The 16,986-nt window shown below is 50.6% G+C and overlaps 1 protein-coding gene across 1 annotated transcript in view; it reads left to right on the top strand.

The window, feature by feature from the left end:
- The window catches only part of DNAH9 (dynein axonemal heavy chain 9), a 160,501-nt gene that overhangs the window by 68,140 nt on the left and 75,375 nt on the right, over positions 1–16,986 (top strand). Inside the window, exons 42-49 of the mRNA XM_051635224.1 lie at positions 3,891–4,052; positions 5,160–5,356; positions 6,672–6,834; positions 7,018–7,141; positions 8,601–8,743; positions 10,518–10,679; positions 11,656–11,889; positions 14,996–15,256. Coding sequence (XP_051491184.1) covers positions 3,891–4,052; positions 5,160–5,356; positions 6,672–6,834; positions 7,018–7,141; positions 8,601–8,743; positions 10,518–10,679; positions 11,656–11,889; positions 14,996–15,256 — 1,446 coding nt within the window. The remainder of the gene's footprint in view (positions 1–3,890; positions 4,053–5,159; positions 5,357–6,671; positions 6,835–7,017; positions 7,142–8,600; positions 8,744–10,517; positions 10,680–11,655; positions 11,890–14,995; positions 15,257–16,986) is intronic.

The following is a 16,986-nucleotide window of genomic DNA, read 5'->3' as shown; positions in this document are numbered from 1 at the left end:
CCCTGCACAGGGACACTGGGCTCTGCCCAGGTCACTAAGGGCCCTGGTTGCAGTCCCCTGCTGGCTCTGGTGTTTAGGACCCTGGTGTTGATGTTAACACTGTGCCTAAATATTTCAGTAGGGCCTTACAAGCCCAGCTTGATTCCCTTTTTCAAAACTGCCTGACAGCTCTTCTGACAAGGAGCCCTGTGCTAATTGTCTCATTAAAAAGCACTCCAAGAACCTGTATCTTAATTGCTGCAGCTATTGAGGAATGAATGAGTTTGCACCTGGTACGAACGTGAGGGTGGCACAGAAGAAGACAACCCGAGAGAGTCAGCAGTGATTCCTTTCAGCAGACAGACATGGGAACTTCCCTGTCTGCCCTTCTGCACCCAATACCCGTTGCCACTTGGCCTGAGCTGATCAGCCTGATGTCTGTGTTGCTGAAGGTGACTCCAGAACGTGTTTGCTCCAAATGACGGCAAAAAGCCAGAGGGGTTTATCTAGACAAATAAAGGTGCTGCTGAAACCAAAGGGAAACAGAGCACCCTGTGCACCCAGGAGCTGAAGGCTCGACACACAACAGTGGGCTGACCTTGTCAAGCACTGCTTATGTTTGTCCTGGCTAATTGGAATGGTCATCTCTGGGGACCTGAGCATCTAGGCTGGGATTCCTTTTTGCCTGGCTAGTCACGTCCTCTCCCTCAGCAGAGAAAAATGGGCATTTCTGTGTGTGCTTCTAGTTCAGCTCGTTCTCGTGGGAAGAGCTAAGAGGAGCTGTGTTTCTGAAGTACCTGGTTCACTGGAGGTGAAAGGAGTCCAAGGTGACTGTCCTGTTGTCAGACTTTGGCACTTTGCAGGTCTAAGGTTTGGCTGTCTATGTGCAGTGTATTTCCATGTAAAGATCAAGTATGTGTTTCTTCCATGTGTGCCTCTAGGAGTGTGTTAGGGTGCAAAGAGAGAGGAAAATTTAACTCTCTTCAGGGGACCATCTGACCGTTTGACTGGGTATTTTCTCTCAAGAGCTACCCTGTTACCAAAAAATCATTTGGCTGTGTGATGCAGGACTTTTTGGGACTGTGGGCAGTACCAGAGCTGGATCTCACTAGAGAAATCTGAAAGATCCTTTTATTTGTCGGTGGTTTCAAATTAAATCTAGAGCACCTGAACTTAGAGATGAAGAAAATGGCATTTCCTGGAAGCTGGTATTTCATGGAAAGCTTCTGAGGTTTCAGGGAGAACCAGTGGTTTGAAGGGGGGGATACAACTCAAGAGATCTGGCTGGAATATGTGACTGTGCTAGATGGTTTTTGGAGACCACTCCTGGCCAGGGGATAGTGATAATGCAGTGTTTGAGGTAATGCTGTGGGCTAGGACTCATTCATGGAGACCTGGTGGGAATTGTCCTGCCCTGGGCCAGGGCTGTTATCTGCCCATATGGGCTGACATGGCTGGTCGCTCCTCCTCACTCTTGGCAGGGCTCTGATGAGCAGCAGAAGCATCTGCTGAGCTTCCCTCAGCACAGCTGTGGTGGCTGCAGAGCACATGAGGTCCTGCTGGAAGGTCCCTGGCAGGCTGATGGGTCATGGGTCCTCTTCAGTTTCCTTGTCGTGGAGCCTGGCTGAGGTCAGGTCCTGCCTGGGCAGAGCTGGGCAGCCCGTCCTCACCAGCATGGTGATGCCTGATGACAACACAGCAGATGAGTCCTGCTGGTGTGAGTAGCTCAGTCTCTGTGCCTGTGCCCGATGCCTGTTGTCCCTGGGGTGATTGTTGAGCTGCTGAGCAGCCTGTCACTCCCAGTTATCCGTAACAAATCCTGATCTGAGGAGTCTGGGCCAGAGGGTGAGGGTTCCTGCTGCCCCGACGGGCACAGCTGCTCCTCTCAGCCAAGGCCTCGTCTTCCCTCTGGCCATTTTATCATCACAGTTGGTCCCAGTGCCTTGGTGGGGCAGGGAGGGCTTCCTGACCTGCTGGTGGCCTCTCTGGAGAGGAGGAGGAGCTGAAAGATTTGGCTGAAATACCCCCTGAGGACTCAGCAGCCAGGGGGATAAAACTTGTGTTGATGTGACAAAGGGTGTATCCACTTTCCTTTACTTTTGGCATCACAGATGCAGTGACCCACGCCCATGGGCCCTTCATGCTTCCAGCTGCAGACACTTCAGCATCTCCTGGAAGCTCAGGCTCAAACATGGAGCAGCCCCATTGCTCTCTGGGGATGCAGCTGGTTCATGGAAGAGCCTGGTAGCTCTGCTGGGAGGAGTGAGGAAGGTCAGGACTGCAAAGGGAAGAAAGGGGAGATGTTCAGATGTAAAGTTAATCAACTCTTCACAGCTTTGTGAACTGTGGATTTTCTTCCCTCCAGGGTGGCCTTCCATGTGCTTGCATCAAGAACACAACAACTTTTGTGGCTTGGGATGTCTTTAGAGTGACTGAGTGGTTTTAATTTTATTTTCTTTCACTTAGGACCCGTTGGGTTTCACCTTCCTCACTTTGAGTGGTCAGCTCTCCTCACCAGTTCTTTTGTTCTGAAAGAAAGAAAATAACAATTGGCAGCTCTGATGACAAATGTGAAACCCAAACAATTGGAGCCAGGGGCCAGTGAGCTGAGAGGCCCTGCTTTACATTGCTCTGAATACATTTTCTTGTCTTATGTGTAAATAATTAGATGTTAGGAATAAAAGCTTTCTATTTAATTCATGCCATTGAAAAACCCATGTGCTGTAAATACACTAAGTTATAGATGACACCTCTTTGAAATATAATTATTTTATGCATTTTAATGCAGTTCACAGTAAACACTCTGTGATCAGCAGACACCAACTAACATTTCCTGCAGGCAGACTGCAGCTAATTAAAATTAATTGATTAAAACCAGTTAAAATCATCACCCAGAACATTTCCAAACTGTTTTTTTCTCCTTGCCAAAGCACCCACACTTGGTGTTGGGGTGCAAAAAGCCACCTGTGTGGGCTGGTGCCGGGCTCTGCATCATGCTCTTGGCTCATGAGGTGAGGACCATCAGCCCAGGCAGGCTGAGCTAGAGGTGCTGCTTGGGCACCAAAATGAGTGTAACAATAGAAACTGCTTTGGGAGTTTGGGGGTAGCAAAGGGGACATTCTCCAGGAGCTTATTGAGAAGTTCAGTGACAGGCTGTTGGAATAACTCTGTAGTTAGAAGGATTCCCCCAGGGCTCAGTTTTGGGGCCAGTCTTGTTCAATATCTCTCTATCAATGATCTAGATGAGGGGATTGAGTGCTTCCTTGGCAAATTTGTAGATGACACCAAGTTGGGTGGCAGTGTTGATCTGCTTGAGGGTAAGGAAGGCTCTGCAGAGGGATCTGGACAGGTTGAACTGATGGGCTGAGGTCCATTGCATGAGGTTCAACAAGGCCAAGTGCCTTCTTTTTGGTCACAACAACCCCAGGCAGTGCTCCAGATTTGGGGCAGAGTGGCTAGAAAGATGTCCAGAGTAAAAGGACCTGGAGATGTTGATTGACAGTGGCTGAATATGAGCCAGTGTGTGCCCAGGTGGCCAAGAAGGCCACCAGCCTCCTGGCTTGTATGAGGAGTGGTGTGGCATCAGGAGAAGAGAGATGATTGTGTCCCTGTACTCAGCACTGATCAGGCCACACCTTGAGCACTGTGTTCAGTTCTGGGCCCCTCACTAGAAGAAAGACATTGAGATGCTGGAGAGTATCCAGAGGGGAGAGAGCTACCAAGCTTTTTTTTGTTTGTTTTTTTGGGGGAACAGGGGGAGTTGGTGGTTGGACGTGGTGATCTTGGAGGTCTTTTCCAACCATGATGATTTTGTGATTCAGCCCTATTCTGGTGTGACAACCCTGGGTGCTGGGGGTGAGGTGAGTCTCTTTGGGTCAAGATGGGGTTTACTGACTGTCTCTACTCTCCAGGGTCTTCTGTTCTCTACCCCTGAATGTCTGAAGCAACCCCAGGACCTAGTGAAAATCTACCTGCATGAATCAAACCGGGTGTACCGGGATAAGATGGTTGAAGAAAAGGATTTTGGTACCTTTGATAAAATCCAGCTGGAGGTGGTGAAGAAATTCTATGATGTAGGTGTTGAAGCTGATAACTCTGATAACAACATACATGCTCTTAGGAGTAAGTGCTTGGGAAGCACAGTTTGACCCAAGGTCTCCCCATCTCTTCACTTGCCTGTAGGACAATGATCTTGCCCAGGGGCAAAATCTCTGTCCTCTGTAGCCTGGGCTGCCAGTGTTGTGACACGAGTAACTGCTGCACTCCATAAGGGCACTGGGGAGAGATTTGGGCTCTGGGAATGAATTAAGTTTCTTTATTTAAGTGCTTAGGATCTCATGTGGCAAAAGCAGGAAAAGGGGTCAGACTGCAGCTCTTGATGAGAGCAGAGTGCAAGGCAGGCACAAGCCCCTAGTGCTTTTCTTTCTTTAAAAAGAGGTTTCAGCTGAAAGCTCTGGACCTGCTTTCCTTCAGGCCCAGCAGTGCTGCCCTAGGAATCCCACCAGGACCACTGAGGTGGGGAGCAGTGCAGGCAGCACTTTACCCTCCAGGTCTTGGCATTGTCCACACAACAGCTTGATGCTGTGGGAATTGCTGTGGGGCTTTTCTGCTGGCCACCCTCCCTGCCAGTAATGAGTTGAGTTTCTGTGAGTTACAGAAAGTTGTCAGAGCTAAAATAGTCAGGATGGGGGCTTTTTCCTTTCCTCCTCTTACCCTCCTGTCCCTCTTCCCCCTTTTCCAACATGCAGGTGAAACTAAATGGGCATAAAAATGGGGATAGGGTTACAAGGTGAAAGAGGGGAGATTCAGATTAGACATCAGGAAGAAATTCTTTGCTGTGAGGGTGGTGAGACCCTGGCCCAGGTTGCCCAGGGAAGCTGTGGCTGCCCCATCCCTGGCAGTGTTGAAGGGCAGGTTGGATGGGGCTTGGAGCAGCCTGGGCTGGTGGGAGGTGTCCCTGCCCGTGCAGGGGGGTGGATCTAGATGATCTTTAAGGTCCCTTCCAACCCAAATCAGCCTGTGATTTGATGATTCTATGAAAGAGGCATTTACTGGAACACCAGCTTCACTGGGAAAGGTGGGAGGGAGCTGCAGTGGGTTTCTCCTTTATTTGTTACATACTTATATATAAATATGTGTGTATTTATATATATATTTATATTGATTGTTTTCTTTGACAGGACATTGAGGAAACTCTAGAGCAGACCAAGCAGATGAACATTTATTGCCATTTTGCTAAGGGCCTTGGGGAGCCCAGCTACAGGCCAGTTCCAACCTGGGAGGAGTTGAACCAGGTCCTTATGGAAGCCCTGGACAACTACAACGAAGTCAACGCTGCCATGAGCCTGGTGCTGTTTGAGGATGCTATGTGCCACGTGTAAGGGGGTTTGCTGGCTCTGGGTTCTCATCATTTATCTGTGCAGATTGGGTTCCTGGAGGATGCAGGTATCTGTAGCTTTAGCTGATGGAGCTGGAGGTGTGCAGAAGCTTTATCTGCCCATGTGGCATGGCCAGCACAAATATTGCACTGCTTCTGCAGCTGGAGTTTGGAGGGCACTTCTGAAGCCACGAGGATGCCTGGGGTTGTCAGACTGCAGATGCTGGTGGTTATATTGGAGCCTGGTTGCTGTTAAGATGTCTCTGGCCCTTGATGCTCTGCATGGGGCACAGACATTTATTGTAGGTGACAATGTTCAAGTGCTTTATTGTCTTCACTTGACAGCAGCTGCAGGAGCTGCACTGGGGTTTCCCTCAAGGCTTTCACAAGTGGCTCAGAGCCAGGTTTACCCAGGTTCTTAGGGGGATTTTCAAGTGTGTATAAAGTGAGATGAGGTGCCTTCAGGCTACTCATTTAAATGGATTGAGGCATTTAAACTGCTTTGATCCCTGGGAAATCCTGCTTGCATTTAGATGCCTGGGGGTCCAGGTGGATTCCCTTTGGAAACTGGATGTGTGGGACTTAATAAAAACAGCAAGTCTCCAGTTGATAATTATGGAGCTATTTCCATGCCTGTGCTATAGACTGAGAGGTGTGTCCCCACCTTGCAAATACCAGTGAAACACTTGGGAATCCCAGCAGAGACAGACTCATTTCTGGGTGCTGAAATGCAGATCTGGCCTTAGATCACTTCAGCAGATGGACCTGCCCTGTAAATCATAGTTGTAGCTGATTTTGTATGAAAACATCATGTCAAGAGGTGCAGCTTTGTGACTTTAAGCTAGAAGGAAGCTGCTGCCCTGCTGCACATCACTGGGAGTGATTTCAGTTCTCACTGGACCTGGCAACAGAAGGCAGTCACTGCTAGGCAGATTTATATATATATAAAGAATAATTGAATATATATTTGTTCTCAGTTTCTGTATGTTGATGTAGTGTGCTTTTCCCCTTGTCCTCCCTGCAAAGATGTCCAGGCCTTCACCTTAAAACATTTCTGCCCAGCAGGGCTTGATAAACAGAATAAAAAATGGGACACAGACTGAATTGCCACCAAACTGTGTTTTTCATCAGCTGTGTCCTTTGCACAGGTCTCAGCAGAGATGGGGATTGATTGCTGACATGTCTCTTAGATTGGCATTTTTCATTCCCTTCAGAACACGATTTCTCAGGGAATAAAATATGTATTGAAAAGCACTGGGCAGAGCAAAAGAAAAAATACCCTTATTAATGAGAGGTTTTGAACACTTCCGTTTAGTTGCCGCATCAACCGTATCCTGGAGTCCCCCCAAGGAAATGCTCTCCTGGTTGGTGTGGGAGGCAGTGGGAAGCAGAGCTTAACCAGGTTGGCAGCCTTCATCAGCTCCCTGGAGGTCTTCCAGATCACCTTGAGGAAGGGCTATGGCATCCCTGACCTGAAGGTAGGTGGCTCTTGAGAGTGGATGGGAAGGGAATAAAAAGCAGAACTGAGGGTGGTGAGACAGTGGAACAGGTTGCCCAGAGAAGCTGTGGCTGCCTCATCCTTGGAAGTGTTGAAGGGCAGGTTGGATGGGGCTTGGAGCAACCTGGTCGGGTGGGAGGTCCACTCACTTTTCAACCTCCAGGCAGACCTGGCAAACCAGTACCTGAAAGCTGGTGTGAAGAACGTGGGCACCGTGTTCCTCATGACCGACGCGCAGGTGGCAGACGAGCAGTTCCTGGTGCTGGTGAATGACTTCTTAGCATCAGGTACATCTCTCATGGCTTTGGTTTCTCCTCTCACTCTTTTCAATGTAGTTTTGCTCGTGGTAGCTTCTGTCATCCTGCAGTGTAGAGAAGGGCAGTCTGTGAACAATGTGAGTTAAAGCAGTGCGAAGGGCTCCCTGGTGAGGATGCCCTCCATCATCTAGTGTTGTGTTTTCTTTCTCTGATATCTTTTAGCCAGCTTCTAAACACTTTATGGTGTACTGTGTGAAGCTGTTAAATTACAAGTCTGTTGTGATATTGCAGCTGAGGACAGAGCCAAAGGCACATATGAACAGATAAGGAGTTTGACCTATGGATCCCACACTCTAGTTGTCTCATAAAATGAAGTTGTTCCTGGCTAGAATATTTGACAGGAGTCTCTGCGAGTTGAGGGATCATGCACAGCCACCAGATAACCATGTCTGTGTGTCAACTAGCTGCTTCTCCCAGTCCAGTCCTTTTCCTTTTGGTTCTCCTGGATGCCTTTAAGGTTTTGAGTTGTTGCTTGCCAAAACCATGCACAATAGTCAGTCTTCAGCCAGTGCCCTGTTGCCCTGCAGAACATGGGGCAGGGTGGCTGAGCACCCACCCTGCTGGGTGCTCACAGGAGTGTGCAGCTGTGTCACCAGGACCAGACCAGGTAACTCAGAGCTGGCATATCCCAGACTCCCTGGTAAATCTCTGCTACTACTGTGTGTCACTTGTCTTAATTATGAGTCAGGAGTGGGAAGATACCAGCTGGCTCAGGTGACCTCCATGGATGGTGAGGGTTGGAGAGCTGACAGCACAGTGGACTCCAGAGCTGACATATGTGGCCCCAAATTGGCCAGGTGGTTTCAGCAGCAAACATGCCCTGCCTGTGATCAACGTGTGACCAGGAGTGAGGCCAGGGGTGGTTGTGGAGGCCAGGGAGTAGCTCCCACCACCTCTTTTGGGAGGTGTAAATGACACAAACATCCCATGACCCCAGGAGATGCTCTGTAGTGTCCTGCAGTGAGATTTCTAACTTCTCAAATGCTTTGGGGATCTGGGAGTTATTTGACCACTGCTGAAAATGGCTTGAACAGCTGCAGAAATTGCACGTGGAAGTAATTAATTTGTAAAGCTATGATTTAATTACTGTGTGCAGCAGAGGAGGTGTCTGATTATTTTTTCTTGGTTAAACTAATGAACACAGTAGACCTGAAAAAAAAACCAAAACAGGACCTTTCTGTACTTTGACTCTATTATATGTTTATCTCGTGCTTTTGTAGGAAAGTTTGCTCTCACAAGTGTTTGTTTTGCAGCAGAGTGACCTTCTGTGCCCCTTCCCTGCTGCTGGGGCCTGTAGGCACCTGGGGCAATGGTTTTCCTCAAGGAAGGGGTTTCCCCAAGGCCTGAAGAGGGAAGGAGCTGCTTCAGTTTGTGCTAGGACTGCAACTGCATCCAGACCAGTAAATCTAAGCGTGCCTTCTTCTCTTAGGTGAAATCCCTGATCTCTTCCCTGAAGATGAAGTTGAAAACATCATCAACAGTGTGAGGAATGAAGTGAAAGGTCGGGGGCTGCTGGACTCCAGGGAGAATTGCTGGAAGTTCTTCATAGAGCGTGTTCGACGGCAGCTGAAGGTGAGATGGGCTGGGGGAGTTCAGGTCCTCCCCATCCACCTTGTTGCAGGGTGGAGATGGAGATGCCTTGGGCTACTTTGGAGGGAGGTCAGGCTGCAGCCAGAAAGGCTTTTCTGCCCGTTCATGACATGAGCTGATTCTCTCAGCATATGGTAGGAAAGCACAGGAGATGCTGTCTCTCTTGTCATCACTCCTTGGGCTTCAGAAAGCTCTGTGGGAGTTGAACATTTTCAAGAGCTGAGCAGGACCAGCCTTTCCATCTTCAAAGCCATGCCCAGGGGGTTAGCTGGGGTGCATCAGGACCCTGTCTTTACACCTTGGGCAAGAGGAGTTTCCTTCTGGAAAAGGGAGAGCTTGTTCCTCCTTGAGAGGAGCTGAGCAGGCTGGGCAGGGAGAGGCTGGTGGGTGAGGGAAGGGGCTGAAGACAGGAGCAGGAGAGATGGTGCAGGGCTGTGAGGGTGCTGAGCAGCCCCTTGACCAGGCCCTGGAGCAATGCAAGAGAGATCTCCCAGAACCCCACAAACTCCATGATTTTCTGCAACTCAGAAACCTTGAGCAGCTGTTGGACTGAAAGAAAAGCCTGAAAAGCAAAGGGCCTGCTGTGCAAAATTGCAATGAGCAGGGAAAACACATTCACAAATGCTTTCATTTCCATTCTGCTTTGTTTTGAGATTTCTCGAGTTCAAACCATTTCTCATTCTGCTAAAAGTAGATTTTGAGTCTGAGCCACCAAAACCCTTTTCAATGCTGGCTTTTGGGGAACAATCCAGTGCTCCTGCCAGGAGAATTTAGGTCCATTCACTTTGGTTCCTGGTTGCACTGCTTGAATCTGGATGCCAGTTCCCTGCTGGGTGAAGCTTTTTGCCACGGCTGGAGCAGGGAAGAGAGGTGACATTAAACCCTGGCTGCAGCCTTCAGAGTGCTCCAGGCTTCTGCTCTCAACCATAGCAGTGCTGAACACCACTGCTTGTCTTTATTGCAGAGAAAAAATATGTTTACTGCTAGATTGTGCCTTTTCCAGGCCAGGTTTGCTGGCCTGAAGTGCAAGGGTTCAGGAGCTGAGCTGAGGTTGCTGAACCTGTAGCTGGTGGTGTGAGATCTTCCTTTGGAAGTGGCTGGAGGAGCTGGGGTTGGGGCTGGAGGGGCTGGGGCTGGAGGAGCTGGGGCTGGAGGAGCTGGGGCTGGAGGGGCTGGGGCTGGAGGAGCTGGGGCTGGAGGGGCTGGGGCTGGAGGGGCTGGGGCTGGAGGAGCTGGGGCTGGGGCTGGAGGGGCTGGGGCTGGAGGGGCTGGGGCTGGAGGAGCTGGGGCTGGAGGAGCTGGGGCTGGAGGAGCTGGGGCTGGAGGGGCTGGGGCTGGAGGAGCTGGGGCTGGAGGGGCTGGGGCTGGAGGGGCTGGGGCTGGAGGAGCTGGGGCTGGGGCTGGAGGGGCTGGGGCTGGAGGGGCTGGGGCTGGAGGAGCTGGGGCTGGAGGAGCTGGGGTTGGGGCTGGAGGAGCTGGGGCTGGAGGAGCTGGGGCTGGAGGAGCTGGGGCTGGGGCTGGAGGGGCTGGGGCTGGAGGGGCTGGGGCTGGAGGAGCTGGGGTTGGGGCTGGAGGAGCTGGGGCTGGAGGAGCTGGGGCTGGAGGAGCTGGGGTTGGGGCTGGAGGAGCTGGGGCTGGAGGAGCTGGGGCTGGAGGAGCTGGGGTTGGGGCTGGAGGAGCTGGGGCTGGAGGAGCTGGAGCCTGGTGCCTGCTCTGAGCTGTGTCTTCTCACCATCTCCTCCCCCGGGCTCCACAGGTCGCGCTGTGCTTTTCTCCCGTGGGCAACAAGCTGCGCGTCCGCAGCAGGAGGTTCCCTGCCCTGATCAGCTGCACGGCCATAGACTGGTTCCAGGAGTGGCCCCGGGAGGCTCTGGAGTCCGTCAGCCTCCGCTTCCTGCGAGAAACAGAAGCCCTGGAGGTGAGCACCTCACCCACCAGCATCCGCGGTGCTGGAGCCGTGCAGGGGTTCAGCTCCTCTGCCATGGGCCAGGGGTGGCCACCACTGCCACACGCTGCTGGAGGCAGCCAGGTGTGACCTCATCCCTCCAGTCAGGGCTAGCAAGGCCTCACACAGTGGGGACACTACTGCAGAGAGGGGCTCCTCACCTTCATTGCCCCCCAACACTCACCCAAGTCATCGTTGGACTTGATGATCTTAGAGATCTTCTCCAACCTCAATGATCCGAAGGTTCTGTCTGGGTGACTGTTCACAGAGGAGGTGCTGGTAGAACTGCAGTCCATGAAACTTAAACCACGTTTGAAACATGGCCCAGGTTTCCCAGAGGAGCAGGAGTATGGCCACGGGCCCCATGCCCGTAGCTGTTTGTACCCCAAGAGGACTGATTGCTAGTGAGATCCCTGCTCTGCTGCAAGGAGAGACAACTTGCACGTTGGGATAGGGAACAACCTCATGCTCCTGATGGTTGCAGGGAGCATAAACTGTTCTCTCCACTTGAATGTCTGTAATTCTCTAGGGCAAAAAATCAGTCAAGTTCTCACTGATGACACCCTGCTCCTGACAGAGGCTCAGTTCTGTTTCTTTACTTTTTCTGGGTAGGATTTTTGAAGAGTAAAGTCTACAGTGTTTCTTTCTCATGAGTGGGCACTTTCTCCATTTGTACAGAGAAGAGTCCAAATTTATACTTCAAAGGCTGTTATTTTACAGAGCTGAATGCTAGAAAAATTGCTTGGAGTAAGATAAAGTAAGAGATTTAAAAAAAAAAGAGAGGTATAAAGTACACAAGCAAAGTTATTTTAGAGATAACAAGGATCAGCTTAGATGATAACATCCCAGATTTCTGCAACAGAATGAAAAGTTAATAAATTCCTTTATACACAGCACAGGTTTGGGATGTATTTAGTTTTTCCTCCCTGCCTTCTCATCCTGCCTGTAGGATGCAGTGAAAGATTCCATCAGCAAATTCATGGCCTATGTCCACACAAGTGTCAACGAGGTCTCCCGCTTGTACCTGAGCAATGAGCGACGGTACAACTACACCACCCCGAAGTCATTCCTGGAGCAAATCAAACTCTACCAGAATTTGCTGTGGAAAAAGGGCAGGGACTTGAAAGCAAAAATGGAACGGCTGGAGAACGGCCTGGAGAAGCTCAACAGCACGTCTGCCCAGGTGAGCAAACCCTTTTTGGGGTTAAAAGTGGGTGTTTTTCCCTATTTCTGGTAGATGTCCCTGTAGCCTGGTTTGAAGGAGAACTTTACTAGTGGAGACTGTGCAGGGTGTAAAATTTGTGCTAGATTCTGACTCTTGTCTGGCTTGAACTGGGTTTCCAGAGGAGCAGAAGTTATGTTGGGTACTGGAAAGAAGGAGGGAAGAGGTGTGAATCCAGTCTCTGCTGTTTGGGTGGTGCCAATCCCAAATGGAAGAGCATAGGAAGTCAAGTGAAATAGGGACCCAGTTCATCTTCTTTTAATGGTTGTATCTCAGCTGCAGTGATAAACAGCTTTGAAAGTACAGGAGAGGTGAGGATTTTTGGAGTTGCACCCAGGAAATCAGCAGGAATTCTTTCAGACTAAATCCAGCATCCTTTGAAAATAAGGCTGATGTTCATTTTCCTTCCATCATGCTGTCCATCTTTAAGGGAAACTGAGGCATGTCTGCAATGTGGATTAGCCATCCCCAAAATCCCCCTGCTGAGGACTGGCACTGGTACTCCTGTGGTATCAACTTCATGTTGTTCTGAGCGTTTCCCAGGCCCCTCTCAGAGCTTTGCTCCCTGCATCTGTTGCTGAACTCCTCTTCTTCTCTCCATTTAACTTTCTATTAACTCTTAGAAACGTTCACTTACAAGTTTCTACTGTGGCAAATGGGTTTCTCCTCAAGCTGCTCTACAGAGGTGCAGGGGGTCGATGTGAATGAAGGTCTGGCAGGATCAACTCCTTCCATCCCCCTGCTCTGGGTCCTCCTGGTGGCATCAATCACATCTGTCCTGCTTACTGAGGGTGATGGATGGGCTTTATTAGTGCCTCTGGACTCTGACAGTCTCCATCTCACTTCCAACAGTTGCTTCCTTCCTGGGGCAGGCCATGCCTTTGAGGACACAGGAGGGGAGCACTGGCAGGTTTCAGCATCTCCTTTGTAAGGATGTGGTTGAGGTTGAGCAGCCAGTAGCAGAGAGTGGCTGTCACAGCCAGTGAAGCCCACCAGAGCAGCATGTGTGCCCCCCACTGCAAAGCAGACCTCACATCTACCTTACCTACCTTTGCTGACCTGTGGGGTGCTGCTGGTTTTGGTGGATCAAGATGGGTTAGCTTTGTTTTCATTGGAAGCAGCTCATACCAGGCTGACTTTTGGAGGGGAAACAAGTCCCTGTAGTGTCTGCCAAACATCTTCATAGGGGTGTTATGTTGACAAGGGTTCTCTGACAAGCCACAGGGCAGGAGCTGAGCAGTGGTGGACTGGGGAGGAGATGGAAAGTCACAGCACCTGTGGGTCTTGTAGGTTTTGCTATTGTAAGAAAGGTAAAAGAAGGCAAAGTTCATGTCTGGTTGGAGCAAGGCTGGGGAGAAAAGTGCCTGATTGTGAGGTTGATGAAGATGCAGAGCAGTGAGGACAAATATGTCCAATTTGAATCTAAAATTAGCACCGGGGGCCTAAAATTAAGCACCTAAATGATCAGATGTGTGCAACAGTCAAAAGTGATGTTGATTTGAAACCAGAGTGTGTGGATATTTAACAGTATTGGAAATCATACCAGAATGTTCAGTCTTGAATATGGATTGAAAAGTCTGAACTTTACATTCCCCCACTCAGGACAGTGAGTTTGGTCATTCAGGTGTAGTTCCTGTTTCTCTCTTTCCACTGCACAAACACGATTAAGTCATCCCTGCTCAGCTGCCCCTGGGCTTCAGCCTCTCTGGGGAAATGGGATTGTTTCCTTTCTGTTCCAAAATCCTTCTGTAGGTAGAAAGAGTGGCTGGAGGTCACCCTATGTCCCCGAGATGTGGTGTGGTCTATAGGCAGAGGGTCCAGCAGAGCCTCAGGATACACATCACAGCTCCAACTTGCATTGTTTCCACTGGGGATTTAACATTTAACCCAAATCCATCTGGGCAGGGACCTCCATAGACCCCTACAGTTCTGGGCATCCAGGGATTTCTTTCAGGCAAAGCCTTAACTGAATTTCTGGCTTTTTTAAAAATCCTGGCAGTGTGAGAGCAGGTGTTTACCCTTCCATTAATGCACGAGTGTGGCTGCAGGCAGGTTTTGGGAGGGCATTTTCTGTTCCCACAGGCTGCACTGGGGGCTGAGTTTCCAGCTGCTCATTCTGTAGTGCTGCAGAGTGCTAGGGGGTTGTCATCCCTTGCTTGTTTTGTCCTGTAAACCCCTAAAGCTCCCGTTTGTAGATGTACCCAGCACATGATGACTGATTTTTGGGCAGAAGGTCCCAAGCCCCATCAGCAAAGCCTCCCACTGCAATGTCCTGCAATCCCCAAGGACATGGAGCTGAGGGAGGAGCTGTCACCGAGTTTGGTGGCTGAAGGGATTAGGTGAGCCCTGAGTCCTTTGGATTTAGTCACCTCTTTGTCCTGGTGAAAACAGCATTGTGGTGCCAGGCAGCAGGAGATGACAATGGATGAAGAGCACAAAGAGAGTCCTAAGGAACTGCTCTCCACTGGGAGCTGATGCCCAGTGTCAGGAGCTTCAGGTTATGAGATTGCAAATTGTGCTCTCTTTTCTGGTGTAAAAATGGAACTGTCAACAACAGCAAGTGTCTGACTTCCCTCCAAGTCCGTATTCTTGTGTAGGTAAAGACATACTGCAGGAACTCTGAGCAATCCCTTGTGAGCCTGACAGCACAACAATTCCAACAATTCCTGCAACGAAAGCTTCCCTCTGCTTCCCACTGGATCCTGCTCAGCCCAACGGTTGCGTGGCCTGGGCACCCCTGTCCAGTGTGCAAGCAGAGGTGGGAACAGCCTCCTTAGCAGCTCACCCTGCTGGGGCTGCTCTCTCCCCTGCTGGGTTCCTGCTGCTTCTGCTGCGTGGACCACAGGTGTGGGCTCTCCAGCTGTGAGCCAAGCAGCTGTGAGCAAAGGAGAGCAGCAGGTTCCTGCTGGCAGCTCAGAGTGCTGCTCTTCTGTGCTGCCAGGGCTTTGCTTGCTTTGCACACACTCCAGGGTCAGGTTTCTTGCTGGGCAGGGTGAGGAGCAGGTTGGGTTGGTGAGTGTCCCTGCTTCCCACACGTGTTTGGTTGGTTTTTTTCACACCCCCCCAGGTGGATGAGCTGAAAGCCAAGCTGGCAGCCCAAGAAGTGGAGCTGAAGCAAAAGAATGAAAATGCTGACAAGCTGATCAAGGTGGTGGGAGTGGAGACAGAGAAAGTGAGCCGGGAGAAGGCAATTGCTGATGAGGAGGAGCAGAAAGTGGCACTTATCACCCAGAAGGTTGAGCAGAAACAGAAGGACTGTGAGGAGGACCTGGCTAAAGCTGAGCCTGCCCTGGCAGCTGCCCAGGCTGCTCTGAACACCCTCAACAAGGTAGGGTGAAGATTCCCATGGGAATCCAGTATCTCCCCTCTGCACTGGGTGGGGGAGGCAGTGTCATCTGGTGGCCCAAGATTTCAGACATGGTATTGACCCTCTTCCAGCTTCTTCCCAGCTGGTGCATACTTAGTCTGTGGTGTAACTTGGAGCAGGGAGGAGGCTGCACCAGTTAGCCTTTGTTCATAGCAAGAACTGGAGATGAGGGCTTTGCTTGCACCTTTTCTCCACTGTTGGCTGGCTCCACTGCTCCTCATCCTGTCCCACAGGGAAGGGGAGGTCACCTTACTGTCACCTGCCTTCAGCACCCAGGGAAGAGTGTTTCAGAGGGATTAGCAGTTCTGTACCTCTGTCCTGCTGTCTGGCCCTGTCTCTGGCTCAGAGCTGGCTGCTAGCATGGAGGAGGACATGCAGGATAGAGGGCTGGGATCTACCCTGTTGGGGGAGAGGAAAGCAACTCTGAGCCACCAGGAATGGGTCTTCTCTTTGATCAGCTTTCAGCAAACACGTGGCTTTGCTGCAGAGATGTGCTGCTTTGGCTCTTGTTCCTGGAAAGGAGAGGATTGTAGAAAGGGAAAATATTTGTCTCTTCATTAGTTTTGGTTTTGTGCTGGAGCTGTAGACTATCTCATTAGGCAAAGATTAGGGAGATGCTGGGATTTTCTCTAGGGACCTGTACAGCTGCACTAGCAGAGCTGTGGAAGTTGTGGTCTCCTTCACCTACTGATTGGAGATGCATCAGAGAGCTTGGCTTGCTTGCTGACATCAATAATCAGCAACATTTACGTGTGTATGTGTAGTTTCTCCCCAGTTACCAAAGTCAACTTATTTGGATAGCACAACGTGAATGGGAAAAACAGTGAGAAAAGCTGTTGAGTGGAATGCAGTAATGATAGATATAGTCAGTTCCAAGGTGCTCAGGAAGCACATGGATGTTCCTGTGCCACTGTCACCTGCTAGTTTAAAAGAAGAGCAGCCACATCCATTCAGATTTGTATCTTTTGCAGAATGGCTGTGTGGAGGGGCAGGGAGAAGAGATCCCTTTCCACTAATCCCAGGTGAAGGATGAGGAATGCTGGTCAGAATGCAGCCAGTTGCCCTTAGTGGGATGAGATTTTCCAAAAAGGTCGAGTCTCTTGGGTGGGACAGCAGCTCTGAAGCCTCTGTCACTGCCACCAGGGGGGAGGGCAGAGCTCTTCGACCTGGGGCCCCAGCTCATCAGGGTGACACTCACTGTGGACCTGGCTGGAGAGTCTCACAGTAAGGAAGGAAACCATCCACCCCATGCTGCCCAGGTCTTCCTCCCTTTCCTGGCTGGAACAACATCATCCTCCCTCCCCTTCAGGGAAGCAGTGTCCTTGTCCCATCATGTCATGGAGGTGTTCACCTTGGGAAAAAGCAGCAGCATCTCATTTCCAGTAGGATGCAGGCTGATAAACACTGGCTGCTTTGCCAGAGCCCTCCCAGTGCCCCCCTCCTCCCAACACCAGCCCCCTCCTCCCAACACCAGCCTCCTCCTCCCAACACCAGCACACACATCCCTGCTGCTCCCAGCTGAGTGCTCAGGATGGAGGAGGGCATGTTGGGGCACTCTGCTCATGGTTGGCTCCATGTCATTGAGCATGTTAATTGGAGACATTTCACACTGGAAGTGCACACAGCTCCCAAGGGCCTGTCTCTGTCAGCTTGATGATTAACAAAAGCTAAAAGCAAGCAAAGACATTAAG

Source organism: Apus apus, chromosome 17 (genome assembly GCF_020740795.1).
Source record: "Apus apus isolate bApuApu2 chromosome 17, bApuApu2.pri.cur, whole genome shotgun sequence".
NCBI classification, from domain to species: domain Eukaryota; kingdom Metazoa; phylum Chordata; class Aves; order Apodiformes; family Apodidae; genus Apus; species Apus apus.
The sequence above is the reverse complement of the archived record's forward strand: the minus strand, read 5'-3'. Positions and strand labels throughout refer to the sequence as shown.